The sequence below is a fragment of the Phoenix dactylifera genome, unplaced genomic scaffold (genome assembly GCF_009389715.1).
Source record: "Phoenix dactylifera cultivar Barhee BC4 unplaced genomic scaffold, palm_55x_up_171113_PBpolish2nd_filt_p 000051F, whole genome shotgun sequence".
Classification (NCBI taxonomy): domain Eukaryota; kingdom Viridiplantae; phylum Streptophyta; class Magnoliopsida; order Arecales; family Arecaceae; genus Phoenix; species Phoenix dactylifera.
In genome coordinates this window covers 355,510-370,828 of record NW_024067670.1, presented here as the reverse complement: position 1 = coordinate 370,828, position 15,319 = coordinate 355,510, and the positions used below count along the sequence as shown (strand labels likewise).

The following is a 15,319-nucleotide window of genomic DNA, read 5'->3' as shown; positions in this document are numbered from 1 at the left end:
TTTTGTTTAACTCTATCCGACCCAACCCTTCCCCAAGATAGGTATGGCGCAAGCATGGGAACGTGATTTCTTATTGTGGGGTACATATGGATAATAACCTACTAACCCATCATACCCATCATGTTGCCACCCCTAATATTCTTGATGTGCCATCCTTTATTCTAAGTCTTGTCCTAACAAGCCCGGTGTGTCATTCCATTTTCTAGCTTCAGTCCCAACAATCCTGGGATGATATATTCATTTCAAAACTTGAACTATAATAATTATGGATTGAGTCGAGGCTTTGCCAACTAGGCATTCGACAAACCCAACATGTCCATTTCAAGTCCAATCTCCAGCGCACCCGAACCATTCTCAAATCAATTTACAGCTCCCGCACCGCATAATCTTGATTTGTTTGGTGCCAATTTACATTGGCCTCCATGGCTGGTGAACAATATTAATGTTGAACTCCCATCATCCAAGTCCAAAAAGAGCATGAGTGTACACCCTATAAAAATTACACGGGTTGAAGTGGATCCAACGGCTCGTAGTATTTAGCCATTTACTCGTCGAAAATAGGAAAAAGGCATCCAGGCCCCAACCGGACCGCCTTCCACGGCTGTCTGGTCTTATGGGACCCGGACGCAGACCCGACCGAACAGATGGTAGGCGCCCGGCCGCCCTGGCAGTGGTGCTTCTCCCTCCTCCAGCGCTGCTCTGACGAGCGGCAGCTCCGCGCCGCCCACGCCTTCCTCCTCACCCACGGTCCCCTCCGGCACCCCTCCGTCCTCGGCAGCCTCGTCCTTGCCTCTTGCTCCCTCCGCCCTCCGGCCCTCTTCCACGCCGCGCTCCTCCTTCGCCACCCCCCGGCCCCTCTCAACGCCTTCGCCTACAACGCCCTCATCCGCGCCCACTCCCGCGGCCCCGACCCCGCCCGCGGCCTCGCCTTTTTCCGCCTTCTCCTCCGCTCCCCCTCCACCTCCCCCGACCACCACTCCTACCCCTTCGCCCTCGCCGCCTGCGCTGCGATCCCCTCCATCCCCGCCGGCGCCCAAATTCACTCCATGGTCTATAAGAACGGGCTCGCCTCCGCTGACCACTACGTCCAGACCGCCCTCCTGCGCCTCTACGCCGGCCTCCCCGACGAAGCCAGGAAGCTGTTCGACGAAACCCCTCAGAGAGACCCCGTCCACTGGGACGTCCTCATGAACGCGTACATCCGCCATGGCCTCCCCTCTGATGCGCTGCGCCTCTTCCGGGACATGCTGCTCGCTGGGATCGAGCCCGACGAGTTCACTGTCACCACGGCTCTCACTGCTTGTGCTCATTCCGGCACTTTCAGGGAGGGGGTTTGGATTCATAAGTACATTGAGAAGAAGGACCCATCTTTCTTGAATGACACCTTCATTGCATCGTCTCTCGTGAGCATGTATGCCAAGTGCGGTTGCATCGAGGAAGCTGTCAGGGTGTTCGACGCTGTGCCGGAGAAGAACACCCACATGTGGGCTACGATGATTGGTGGGTTCGCAGTGCACGGGCTAGCAAAGGAGGCGATCTGCTGCTTGGGCCGGATGCTGGAGGACGGCGTGCAGCCGGATGGCATCGTGCTTCTTGGTTCCCTTGCGGCCTGTGCACATGCTGGGCTTGTGGAGGATGGCCTGCGGCTGCTGGCTGAAATGGAAACATGCTACGGTGTTAAGCCCGAGCATGAGCACTACAGCTGTGCTGTTGACATGCTGTGCAGGGTAGGCCGGTTAAATGATGCTTTGGGACTTATTCATGGGATGCCAATGAGGCCACGGGCTTCTGTGTGGGGATCATTGCTCACTGGTTGTAGGATTTTTGGAAATGTCGAGCTTGCAGAGCTAGCAGTTGCAGAGCTCCAGAGGATCACGGATGGTAATGGAGATGATGAGGGTGTGTACGTCCAGTTGTCGAACATATATCTCAGTGCCAACAGGAGGGAGGAGGCAAGCAAAGTTCGAAAGCTGATAGGCAGTCGGGGAATTAAGAAATCGCCTGCTTGTAGTGTAATTGAGGTGAATGGTAAAGTTAGCTCATTTGTTGCAGGCGATCAAGCACACCCATTGCGGCTAGAGATTTGGAGGATGTTGGAAAACTTGATGGAGCACATGAGCCACCACTCCATGCTAGAGTTGGAGCAAGAAGAGATTTCATTGCTGCAAGTCACTGAAAGTGAATGTTGAAGTCCTTTTCTGCTCAAATGAAGGACTTCTTCTTATATGGCATCCTAGAATGAGTGATTTGGTTGATTTTCTTAAGAACAAATTTGAAGAGGCTAGAGTTTCATTCCCCCTAAATACATCAGAATAGCTTTTGATTCAAAAATGAAGAGGCAGCGGATCCAAATTATGCTACATTTGGGGTTATGCCCATACAAGAATCCTGCTAATCTTTGTACCGGATGAACCTTGTGGGGGATTTATCAGAGAATTATCTTCGTGGAGCTGATGGACATTCAGCCTGTCATGCATTAAGGTTTTGGCAGGAAAATTGACTGTCCAAGAAACAAAGTAGCTACCTCAGCACTGGGGGTTGTAGAACAACTTACTAAATTTTATCTCTGGAAACTTGAGATACTTGAAGTCGCTTCTCAGTCTCGAATCAAAATGAATGTGTGAGCAGAAGAGAGTTCTTGCTGTTAATGAAGGAACTGGAAAAACCAGTGCTCTGCCAATTGATGGTCATGCACATGAATATGTCAGCAGAAGAGTAAACTATGTTCTTTGCTGCTAACCAAGGAATCAGGAAACAATCAGTGTTCTGCCATTTGAGTCATGCATATAAATATGTCAGCAGAAGTATAATTTAAACTTTTTGCTGCCAATCAGTGCTTTGCAGTTTGGTGGCCATGTGTATAAATATGCCATCCAAATGTTAGTTAAATTCTTGGCTGCTAATCAGGGAATCATGAAAAATTAATCAGTTCTGTGTCAATCAGTAGCAATGCACTTAAATGAGTTGTTTATGTTCATTTCTATGTCTATTGGTAGAGCTCTTGCTTCTCCTTTTATCAACAAAAGGAAAAAAAAAAAAAGTCCATCATTTATTGTTATAGCATATTCTATTCCATGAGGAACTGCGTCTAGATTGAGGTCTTGAAAGTTATCTGCAGCATATATATGTTCCTCATCAAACAGAATATTAAGAAGAGAGAACTTGCTGCAAGGAGCTTCATTTGAGGTCGCATGCGATTGTTCTTTTGTGAAATCGAAAATTCCTCCTTTCCAAACATCAAGCTAAAGATTTTGGGGAAATTAATGGCCAGTCCATCTTTGGACCATGCCTTAATTGTTAACCTTTGTGAACTGGTTTTATAACATCCGGTCCACATGCAAATTGGTTTTTAACTATACATCCCTGGAGGACGAAAATACCCTCCATATTTTTTCATCCCTAAACCCTTCTTCCCAATTTTTTGCACTCCTATTTTGTCGAACCGCATCTTCCGTATACTCCACCGTGCTTCCCTCTCACTCCGCCACCTTGCTCTACTCGTCCAAGCTGCAACTCGCCATCTTCCTCACTGGCACCCACTCGCTTTCCTCCCTTCTATCACACCTTGCGCCTCAGTGGATAAAAAAGTTCTTCGGAAAAAATCCTATGGCCGATCCTAACCTTTCTTCCCAACCCTTCTGATTTCCCCACTCCTCCGTCCAGCTGAAATCTATGAATACCCTATTTGTTTGGCGTCGACGTGCTAAATTCCGGCCTCCCAACTCTCTCACTCCTTTGTATTTTTCTCTTCACTCACCATCTCACCCTCTCTTCTACGTGCATGGGCGTACCATTGTGTCTCTATGACACGAACGAAGGGATTACAAAGCGAATCCCAACAACGTACGGCTCGGTCTATCAAAGATAACCGATCAGCCTTCCTGGTGTGGGTACCTAGTCTCTATGACTTAGGTCACGCCTAACAACAATAATGCAGCGAAACACAACACCAGAAAACACCACGAAGGAGAAGAAGAAATGTAGGGGAAGAGAACTTTATTGAATAACCACTCAACTGATTACAATAAGCTCTCTTGGCCTCTCCAGCTTTCCCGGATTACCAATCCCCCCCCTTTGAGGGTCCTCTTATAGAGGAACAACCTCCAGTTACAAGTCCCTCACGAACTCAACTTCCCATGCACAAGATAAGGATGAATTCTAGATAAGATAGGAAAACCCCGATTCTCGCAGGATTCTGCGCAATCAGATAAAACAGCCAAGTTCGTGCCACAAACGAACTCCGATTACCATGAAACTAGATTCGTTGGATTCAGGACGAAGAATCCTTCCAGATGGCACCTTTTCCACTTTGAACGGACTTCTGTAGAGTTTCCAAAATGCCCCTCAAAGTGAAAGCGCGTGGAAACAGCGTTTCAGCCACGTCTTCTAACCATACACGTTTTCAGTTATAAAAACGTGTTAAAACGTGTCCCTTGCCTTCTGGAGACTTATGCCACGTTCCTCCATCAGTGGCACACATTTCCATGCATCCCAATTTTCCGGATTCAGTCCATGCTTCGAGATAAGCCCACAACGCTGAATCAGTCTCGTTGCAGCAGCTTTTCTCCTAATGATGAACCAGCATGTATTCTCAACAATACACGCCTTGGAGCACGTGCCGACGGCCCCATGCTCTTGGGTATTCCACCTACATCTTACACACGTTTCCCTAGGTGATCCTAGGGCCCAGATTTGGTCTCCAAGTTGCCCAAATCTCTAGAGAGCACCGTCAGACCTCGAACCCGTCCAGCGACCTGATCTGGTTTATACCTTGATCCGCGTCCGGTCCAGCCCCGATTCGAGGAGCCGTGACACCCTCCCCCACCTAAGCCGAAGTCGCCCCTGACGAGGCTAGGCGGTACTCGTTGATGATGTCTTCGAACTGCCATAGTTCGTCACCATATTCCCAGCTTGCTTCTGAATCTGATAGTCCTTTCCATCGGACTAAGTATTGCACACGGTTACCCTTTTTCCTGTCCGCCTTGATTTCAGAAACCTTCTTGGTGTAATGAACTCGTACGGCCACTGGAGCTCGCCCGCTTCGAGCCCGAGAAGGGTCAGTTGTGTCCTCTTTGAATGGTTTCAACAAGGACACGTGGAACACCGGGTGCACTTTCAGCTTGGAAGGCAGCGACAATCGGTATGCTGTCTCTCCAATTCGATGTGTGATGATGAAGGGACCTTCATACCTCCTCACAAGTGCTTTGTGGTAGCCCGACTTCAATTTTATGTGATGATAAAGCTTCACCAATATCCGATCACCAACCTGAAATTCAGCTGTCCGCCGCTTTATGTCAGCCCACTTCTTCATTCGTTTGGTCGCCTTCCACAAGGAGACCTGAACCAAATCTGTATCCTTCTTCAGATCCCTCACGAACCTGTAGGCGGTCGGACTACGTCCCATGTAGTCTGCTGCGATACTTCCCGGAGTGTCTGGTTGCAGCCCTGTAATCACCTCGAATGGTGATTTACCTGTCGACTCCGATCGCTGTAAGTTGTAGCTGAATTGGGCTTGGTCCAAGAGTCGCACCCAATCCCGCTGGTTGGCACTCACATAGTGCCTCAAATACATCTCCAATAATGCATTGGTTCGCTCTGTTTGGCCATCGGTCTGAGGGTGGAAGGCCGTGGACATCTTCAACTCCGTTCCGAGCATCCGAAATAACTCCGTCCAGAACTTCCTCGTGAAGCGAGCATCGCGATCAGAAACGATACTCCGCGGTATTCCCCAATATTTCACCACATATGTAAAGAACAACCGCGCCACGTCCTCTGCATGGCAAGTAGTAGGTGCTGCAATGAAGACTCCGTACTTCGAGAAGCGATCCACCACTACCATGATAGAGCTGTTCCCATCCGCCAGAAGTAGTCCTATGATGAAGTCCATGGAGACACTCTCCCACGGACGCTCTGGTATAGGTAATGGCTCCAACAACCCCGCAGGCCGTCGATGTTCAATCTTGTCTTGTTGGCATAGTAGACAAGTGCGAACATACTCCTCGATGTCATCCCGCATCTTCGGCCAATAGTAGTTATGTTCTATGAGAGCTTGGGTCCGATGCACCCCTTGGTGTCCCGCCCACATAGAATCATGGTGTTCTCGCAACACCTCGCGCCTCAGCCCTCCACCTGAAGGCACATAGACACGTCGCCCTTGTGTCAAAATCAGCCCTCCTTCGGTCCAGAAACGGCGCGCCTTGCCGTCTTTGATGAGTTCACCCATGGAAGTGGCCCATTGATCCTTCTTCATCTCGGTCTTGACCCTCTCCATTAGGTTACTTGCTGGTCTGAAAAAGGAAGAGACTGCAGCCAGCTGTGCCTTTCTACTCAAAGCATCAGGGACTGAATTTGTTCGGCCCGGCTTGTACTCGATGTCGAAATCAAATTCAGCCAGAAACTGCTGCCATCTCGCCTGCTTGGGGGTGAGTTTTGGTTGGGTCTGAAAGTAGCTTGTGGCCATGTTATCCGTGCGCACCACAAACTTAGATCCGAGGAGGTAATGACGCCAGGTTCGAAGACAGTGCACAATTGCAGTCATCTCCTTTTCATGAACCGTATACCTGCGCTCGGTGTCATTCAACTTCCGACTCTCGTAGGCCACTGGGTGCCCTTCCTGCATGAGCACCCCTCCAATGGCAAAATCTGATGCGTCGGTGTGGACTTCAAAAGAAATAGAAAAGTCCGGTAACACGAGGACCGGCTCCGCCGTGACCGCCTGCTTGAGACGATCAAATGCCTCCTGACATTGGTTTGACCACCGCCATGGTCGATCCTTCTTTAACAAATCCGTCAGTGGGGCGCATAACTTCGAATATCCGATGATGAACCTCCTATAGTAATTTGCCAAGCCAAGAAAAGAGCATAAGTGTGTAACACGTGTAGGTACCTCCCACTCGGCTATGGCTGAAATTTTTGAGGGATCCATCTTGAGCCTTCCATCCCCAATGATGTGCCCGAGGAACGGCACCCTCTGCTGCGCAAACACACACTTCTCCCTCTTCACAAAGAGTTGGTGCTGCCGTAGGGTAGAGAAGACTTGCCTCAGGTGTGCCATATGCTCATCCAATGTCCGGCTGTATACAACAATGTCATCCAAGTATACTACCACGAATTTATCGATGAAGTCGTGGAGTACACGCTGCATCAAAGCACAGAAAGTTGCTGGTGCGTTGGTGAGGCCGAAAGGCATGACAAGGTACTCAAAGCTCCCGTACCTTGTCACACATGCAGTCTTCTCAATGTCCTCCTCCGCCACGCGAACCTGATAGTACCCGCTGCGAAGATCCAACTTGGAAATCCATCGTGCCTTGCCAAGTTGATCGAACAAATCATCAATCCGAGGAATGGGGTACTTGTTCTTCACCGTGAGCTTGTTGAGGGCCCTGTAGTCGATGCAGAGTCTCAACGAACCATCGTGCTTCTTCTGAAAAAGTACCGGTGCTCCATACGGACTCTTCAAAGGTCGAATGAACCTGCTGTCCACCAACTCCGTTAGCTGCCTCCTCAGCTCCTGGAGTTCAGGTGGGGCCATCCTATATGGTGCTTGAGCTGGTGGACGTGCTCCATGCACCAAATCAATCCGATGATCGATTTCTCTTTTTGGCGGCAATTGCTTGGGTAACTCCGGGGGCATCACATCCCCGAATTCAGTGAGAACACCCTCGATGGGCGCTGGAATCTCCTCTCCTTCCAGTAGTTCTTCCTCCTGAAGGGACGCAATATATGTTGGAAGTCCCCTTCTCAGCCCCTTAGCAAGTTGCATCGCCGATAGGACTCGCTGCGGAGTCCCTTTAACTCGCTTCCCTGGAACTAGGCAAGCTCCACTCGGATTCAAGACCACCACCACATCTGAATCCGGCTTTATCATGGCTTGTAGCTGGGTAAGCAAAGACATGCCGATGACCACCTCGTAGTCGTCGATCGGGGCGACCACCGCTGTCACCCGTCCGGTCCATGCGCCGAATTGGATCTCAACATCCTTCGACGTTCCACTGGTAGCCACTTCTGTGGAGTTGACTGCCTTGAACGTGTGTTCATCATGTTCAATCTTCAGATTTAACCTCTTTGCCGTAGCTAGGTCCACGAAGAAGTCAGTGGCACCCGTATCAATGAGTGCCTGGAAGATGTGACCACCAATGCAGATAGGTGCATAGAGCAGACCTCGTGGCCCCTTGGCCTTCAGGGCATTGAGACTGAGTGAGCCCATCCTTTGGTCGGTCTCTTGCTTCTCCTCCACCGCCATAGATGCTATCTTGCCCCTCAATGGACAGTCCTTCACCTTGTGCGGTCCATTACAAATATAGCATGAGATGGTGCTGGTACCTTGCGCCACCCCTTTGCCCTTCGCTTGGGAAGCCCCTCCACTCGAGGAGCTCAGATTCGAGCCCTTTGTACCTCCTTTGTGACCTGATTTCGCTCCCCCATCTTTGCCCTGTTTCGATGCTTGGGCTTTGGGAGCTGTGGGTTGAGTCTTGAACTCGATGAGAGCCTCCGCTTGAGCTATCGCCTCGTTCAAACTCTGGACTCCTCTTCGCTGCAATTCCATCTTTGCCCACGGTTTGAGCCCGTCAAGGAAAGTGAAGAGAGAGTCCTCATTGCTGAGGTCTGGTACCTCCAACAACAATTCGCTGAACTCTCGCACATACTCACGCACATCGCCCTTTTGCGTGAGTCGCCGTAGTCGTGCTCGAGCATCATCCTTAGCGAATGCGGGGAAGAATTGCTTTCGAAGTTCAGTTTGGAACTGTACCCAAGTGGTGATTGGAACAGCCCCTCGCTTCACATCGTCGGCCCGACGTCGCCACCAAAGCATCGCCACATCCCTCAAGAACATGGCCGCCGTGCTCACCTTCATGGCTTCCTCCCTCACGCCGGTAACCTGCAAGTATTGCTCCACGGCGAAAAGAAAGTTATCCACCTCCTTTGCGGACCGTTGTCCGCAGAACTCTTGTGGCTTGGGAACATCAAGCTTGTGCAGGGGGCGCGTAGCCTCTCTTGCGACCTCCATTGTCAATGGAGAAGAGGATATGCCTGTGGTGGTACTCTCCTTTAAAAGGCCAACCACCTGATTTTGGAGAGCCTTCACCATGATCTCCAACTCCTCGTTACGCCGCAGCACTTCCTTATAGCGCCGCTCCATATCGAAGGAAATCTGGTTCAGCTGAGCGGCGATTTCACCTCGGAGGGTTGCGTCCCTACCCTCAAGGTCCTCCATCCGTCCTTCAACCTCAGCTATTTGGGCCTCGCACCTCCGTAATCGATTGTCGGCGGAGATAACCGGAGATGCAATACGTAACCCATACAGAGATTCATCAACTGGATGCGCTCCACCCATCGCCGTGCCTCCTCCTGAGGCTGGATTGGGATCCATGGTCGAGGATGATGCGTCCGCCATTCCCACCATGGAAGTTACCGTAAAGGTCGTCTCCTTCATTTCTGGTATGGCTCTGATACCAAGTGACACGAACGAAGGGATTACAAAGCGAATCCCAACAACGTGCGGCTCGGTCTATCAAAGATAACCGATCAGCCTTCCTGGCGTGGGTACCTAGTCTCTATGACTTAGGTCACGCCTAACAACAATAATGCAGCGAAACACAACACCAGAAAACACCACGAAGGAGAAGAAGAAATGTAGGGGAAGAGAACTTTATTGAATAACCACTCAACTGATTACAATAAGCTCTCTTGGCCTCTCCAGCTCTCCCGGATTACCAATCCCTCCCCTTTGAGGGTCCTCTTATAGAGGAACAACCTCCAGTTACAAGTCCCTCACGAACTCAACTTCCCATGCACAAGATAAGGATGAATTCTAGATAAGATAGGAAAACCCCGATTCCCGCAGGATTCTGCGCAATCAGATAAAATAGCCAAGTTCGTGCCACAAACGAACTCCGATTATCATGAAACTAGATTCGTTGGATTCAGGACGAAGAATCCTTCCAGATGGCACCTTTTCCACTTTGAACGGACTTCTGTAGAGTTCCCAAAATGCCCCTCAAAGTGAAAGCGCGTGGAAACAGCGTTTCAGCCACGTCTTCTAACCATACACGTTTTCAGTTATAAAAACGTGTTAAAACGTGTCCCTTGCCTTTTGGAGACTTATGCCACGTTCCTCCATCAGTGGCACACATTTCCATGCATCCCAATTTCTCGAATTCAGTCCATAATTCGAGATAAGCCCACAACGCTGAATTAGTCTCGTTGCAGCAGCTTTCCTCCTAATGATGAACCAGCATGTATTCTCAACAATACACGCCTTGGAGCACGTGCCCACGGCCCCATGCTCTTGGGTATTCCACCTACATCTTGCACACGTTTCCCTAGGTGATCCTAGGGCCCAGATTTGGTCTCCAAGTTGCCCAAATCTCTAGAGAGCACCATCAGACCTCGAACCCGTCCAGCGACCTGATCTGGTTTATACCTTGATCCGCGTCCGGTCCAGCCCCGATTCGAGGAGCCGTGACATCTAGCATGAATGAGCGTTCATCATCTCTACAGCCTGCATCGACTCCCTCCTCTCACCGGCTAGATTAATCGATCATTCCACCCTTATCTACTTATTCTATGTGAGTTGTATATCTTTCAAATCCAATTTTTACTCGCATTGTTGTTATTATCCACTAAGCACATGTATCATACAGAATCAAATTTGCATCTATCTTTAGTTCGATATTAAAGCATAATTAATTTGATTATAGACAAACACCAAATTGTTATATAATATACTATGTCATTACTTGAAGGCTATGCACAATAAATAATGTTAGTTCTACTATTTTCTTCACTTTTGGTATTAGTTTGACAGTAATTACTGAAACAATTAAATTAAACTTGCTGATATTTGATTGATAGTACTTTGAGAAGAATGGACATTTGTGGTAGTTTCAGTTGACATCTGCTTTTTCATAGCAAGAATGGTTCATATTTGGAAATAAAATGGATTGAGAGCTTGAGCTAGTGCCTTGGTCATATTTCTCATGGAAATATCATTATCATCTTTCATTGATGGTTATCTCACTATCATTTCTGTTGAATTTCCTTTATTAGAGTTATGAAGAACATTCAATAATACATGATGATTTAGTCAAATATGTGTTTCTAATTTTGCAATGATATTACTAATAAGTATTATTTGAATCTAATTCATGATGCAAAGATCTAAGATGGGAAGGCTAAAATGGAGCAACATCAAATTCGAAAAAGTGAAGAGTGCTCCAATTCAAGGAGAGATAAAACACCTTTTATTGGACCAAAGAATATGGTCAATGAAAGGTGCCACTTCAACCACTTCATACATCTCACCGTGACCCTTGTTGAGTCTATATATTAGGAATAGAAGAAAAGGGTGATTGGCACTCCATTTGGACATGTGCTAGCTCTTCCATATATCAAGTAGAGTAGGCCAATTCTAGATACATTGCTCTCCTTCTGGGATGATGATAAGGAGGATTTTGGTTTGGCAAGATATTGGTGCCTTTTATAGGGACTGATTTTGCCCTCATTCTTGGTTTGAGGGCCACAAGAGATGAAGTCGAATTGTAGAGGGTGGGGAGGATTAAGTCTAACCTCATCACTTAGTTGTGATCACGAAAAGACTGACATGGATGCAGTAAAGAATAAATTTAAATATCTTATTGGAAAGAGTGGACAAGAAGATATAGAGGATTTCACAAAATTATGGGTTCTATATATTTTTGTGACAATCCTCTTCCCAACCGTGCACTACTATGTTGAAATTAGTAAAGTTGATTGTTTGGAATAGTCTAGATACATATTAATCTAGATTCATGCAAGGATCATTAATATATTCATGTACTTATCCATCTTTACACCTTCCTATAATGTCTGTTTATTTTCCTATGCAGTCTTAATTACATGCAATTAATGTAAATACATGCACTAGAAGTCTCCATAAATTTTATAAAATACTTCTCTATCAGTTGTATTTGAGAACACAACTACAAGTTAATTGTTCTCCATCATTGTATTGAGTTGCTTTAATTAATTATCACTCTTATTCATCTTTGGAGTCCTCTGTGTGTAGGTTATTTTTTTTCTTCACATTATTGTTGGTGGTCTTGGGCTAGTGTGACTTCGGTTTTATTAGTATTTCCTACATGGTATCAGAGCTACAAAGGTGGTAGCTGGTATGTGACAAGATCCCTTGATGAAGAAAATCAGCTGGTGCTCCAAGATAATTTGAGTGGTCGTATTGGTGGACTTGGTGTGGAATTGCTAAACTAGTCTAATTATGGAGTATAGAGGACATGTATGGTGTCTGATCTTGTTGATGAAGACTTATGGAAGGTTGTCGATGGAGTTGATATAGTAGAAAATGCTGAAGATCTTAGGCAATGGAAGCAAAAAAAAATACTATAGCAGAATTTGTCTTGAAGTGATGTATTTCTCATATTAATTTGATCATATTATACGGTGTAATTTGGCAAGTGAAATATGGTAGACCCTGGACAAATTGTTCAACAAAAAAGATAAGGTTGGCTGCAAATGTTAGAGAACAAGTTAGCAAATACAATACAAGGTGATCTGTCAATTGCTTAATTCTTTCTAAAAATTAAAAATCTGTATTCAGAAATTTCTTTTTTGGATATGGAGGAACCAATTTCTGAAGCATGGTTGAAGTAAAATATTGTTTGTGGCTTGAAACTAGAATATATTCCTTATGTTACATCAATCCAAGGATGGGCTCAACAACCATCTTTGGAAGAGTTTGACAATCTCTTATCCTCACAAAAATCCTTGGCAGAACAAATGACCGGTGTTTCAATAAAACATGAAGAAGGAAGCGCTTTGCTCACTAGAAAGAAGAATTTTAAAAAAAAAGAGAAGAAGAATGATTCAGGCATGAATAGTGTTGCTACAAATTCTTCAAATAAAGATAACAAGAAAACCTTTAAGTGTTATCAGTTGGTAAACCTGGGCATATAAGAAGAAATTATCGTGTCAAGTTGAAAGAAAGCAACGTGGATGATACTCTAAAGCATGATAATTAGCTAAATGAAGTAGATTGGGGAAAGCGCTTCATGGCCAAGACAACCACAATTGATTCTATGAATTCAATTAATTTTAAAATGGTTGGATCGTGGATTCTGCTTGTGGCCATCATTTAACTGGAGATGACTCAAAGTTTTCAAGTTTTCGTCATTATGAAAGGAAAGATGTGATTGTAACAGCCGACAATACTATCCATTCTGTCGAGAAAAAAAGCGACGTTGTTATCAATGGCAAAAAAAGATGATTCTATCATAGTTAACAGTGTGTTTCATGTCTCGGTACGAAGAAAAACGTCTTTTCAATGGATAATGTAGTAGATTCTGGTAACTATGTATTGTTTGGTCCACATGACGTGAAGTTGCTCCAAAATATTAAAGTGTTGAAGGCCAATGTCATCTACACCGATAAGAGAGTTGATGATTTATTTGTTTTGTCTACTTCTACATCTTATATTGAGAAGATGAGCAGCAATGGTAATCATTCATATGGCATGTTAGACTTGGGCATCTTAACATGAATAAGTTAAGAGTTATGGTGCAAAAGAACTTGGTATTAGGGCTTCCAAATTTAAATAATTTTGGTAATGGAGAAATTTGTGAAGGTTGTTAATATAGAAAGGCACATCATCTCCCATTTAACAAATCTCTCTCAAGGTGTAAGGCTCCACTAGAATGTATTCAAAGTGACTTAATGGGACCAACTAGAACTCTCTCTTATTCTAAATTTCATTACACGTTAATTTTTGTTGATGATTTTACAAGATTGACATGGGTTTTTTTTGTAAAGCATAAGTTAGAAGCTTTTACCAGATTTTTGGAGTTCAAAAAGACTATAGAAGGTGAACTTGGTTATATTTCTAGCACTCATTCAAATTTTGTGTGTAAGCTCAAGAAAGTCCTTTATGGGGTAAAACAAGCTCCAAGAGCTTGGTACGGTAACATTGCTCAATATTTGCAATTTTGTGGCTATGTTACTTCTAATTTAGATCCAAGTTTGTTTACCAAGAAGCATGAAGGATTGCATGTGATTATTCTTTTGTACGTAGATGATATGATAATAACATGCAATGATGAAGGAAAAGTTGCGAAGCTTCAAGAAGAACTTTGTATTTGATTTGATATGAAGAAATTGGGAGAACTAAGTCATTTTCTTCGCTTAGAGGTGGAAAAACCCATAAATGAATTTTTTTTGTAACTCAAAAAAGTACTGCAGAGAGGCTTGTTGACAGATTTGGATTAAAACAACGAAAGTGTTACACTCCACTTGATATGAATGTGAAATTGAAATGTGAAGAAGGTTCCCTTTTGATTGGCTGATCTTCGGCCTTATCGTACTCTTTTTGATAGTCTTTTTTAGTTGACCATAACAAGGCCGGATATTGCTTTCTCTGTTGGGCTGATTAGCATGTTTATGCAAGCACCACGAAAGCCACATTTGGAAGCAGCAAAGAAAGTCTTGAAGTATGTTAGTTCTTTACTTGATATGGAATTATTCTACAAAAGGGGAGCTAATCTTTCTTTGTTTGGCTACACGGATGCTGATTTGGGAGGTGCCTTGGATGATCGAAGATCTACATTTGGCTATATTTTCTTTTATAGTGATACAAGTATTTTTTGGTGTAGTAAAAAGCAAGATTTAATTTCTTTGTCAACCACAGAAGCAGAATATAAAGCTGCTGCTCTTGTTGCTCAAGAATGTGTTTGGCTTTGAAGACTTGTTGAAGATATCCATTCACCTATCCAGAAGCCAACCATACTTCTTAGTGACAATCAAAGTGCTATAAAGCTTTCAACAAACCTAGTATGTCATGCTAGAACAAATCATATTGAGCTAGAGCATCACTTCATTTGCGAAAATGTTCTTAATAGCACTATTAGCGCTTTGGAGGTGCAAATTCAAGAGAATGTTGCCAATAATTTCACCTAGTCACTCTCTAGAAGATAGTTCGAGTCACTCCATACTAAACTCAGACTCATTTCCAAAAAATCACTTTAAGGGGGAGTGTTGAAATTAGTAAAGTTGATTGTTTGGAATAGTCTAGATACATATTAATCTAGATTCATGCAAGGATCATTAATATATTCATGTACTTATCCATCTTCCTATAATGTCTGTTCATTTTTCTATACAGTCTTAATTGCATGCAATTAATGTGAATGCATGCACTAGAAGTCTCCATGAAGTCTATAAAATACTTCTCTATCAATTGTATTTAGGAACACAACCACAAGTTGATTGTTCTCCATCATTGTATTGAGTTGCTTTAATTAATTGTTCACTCTTATTCATCTTTGGAATCCTCTGT

The 15,319-nt window shown here is 45.1% G+C and overlaps 1 protein-coding gene across 1 annotated transcript; it reads left to right on the top strand.

Moving 5' to 3' along the window:
* Nucleotides 1-543: 543 nt before the first annotated feature.
* LOC103717269 (putative pentatricopeptide repeat-containing protein At3g28640) lies at nt 544-2,940 on the top strand. Its single transcript, XM_008805589.4, has one exon. The coding sequence runs from the start codon at nt 645-647 to the stop codon at nt 2,187-2,189; it is 1,545 nt and encodes a 514-aa protein (XP_008803811.2). The 5' UTR covers nt 544-644; the 3' UTR covers nt 2,190-2,940.
* Nucleotides 2,941-15,319: the final 12,379 nt, after the last annotated feature.

Excerpts from the sequence above, each read along its gene's own strand:
- LOC103717269 (XM_008805589.4), top strand. The coding sequence starts at position 645 with ATGGTAGGCGCCCGGCCGCCCTGGCAGTGGTGCTTCTCCCTCCTCCAG.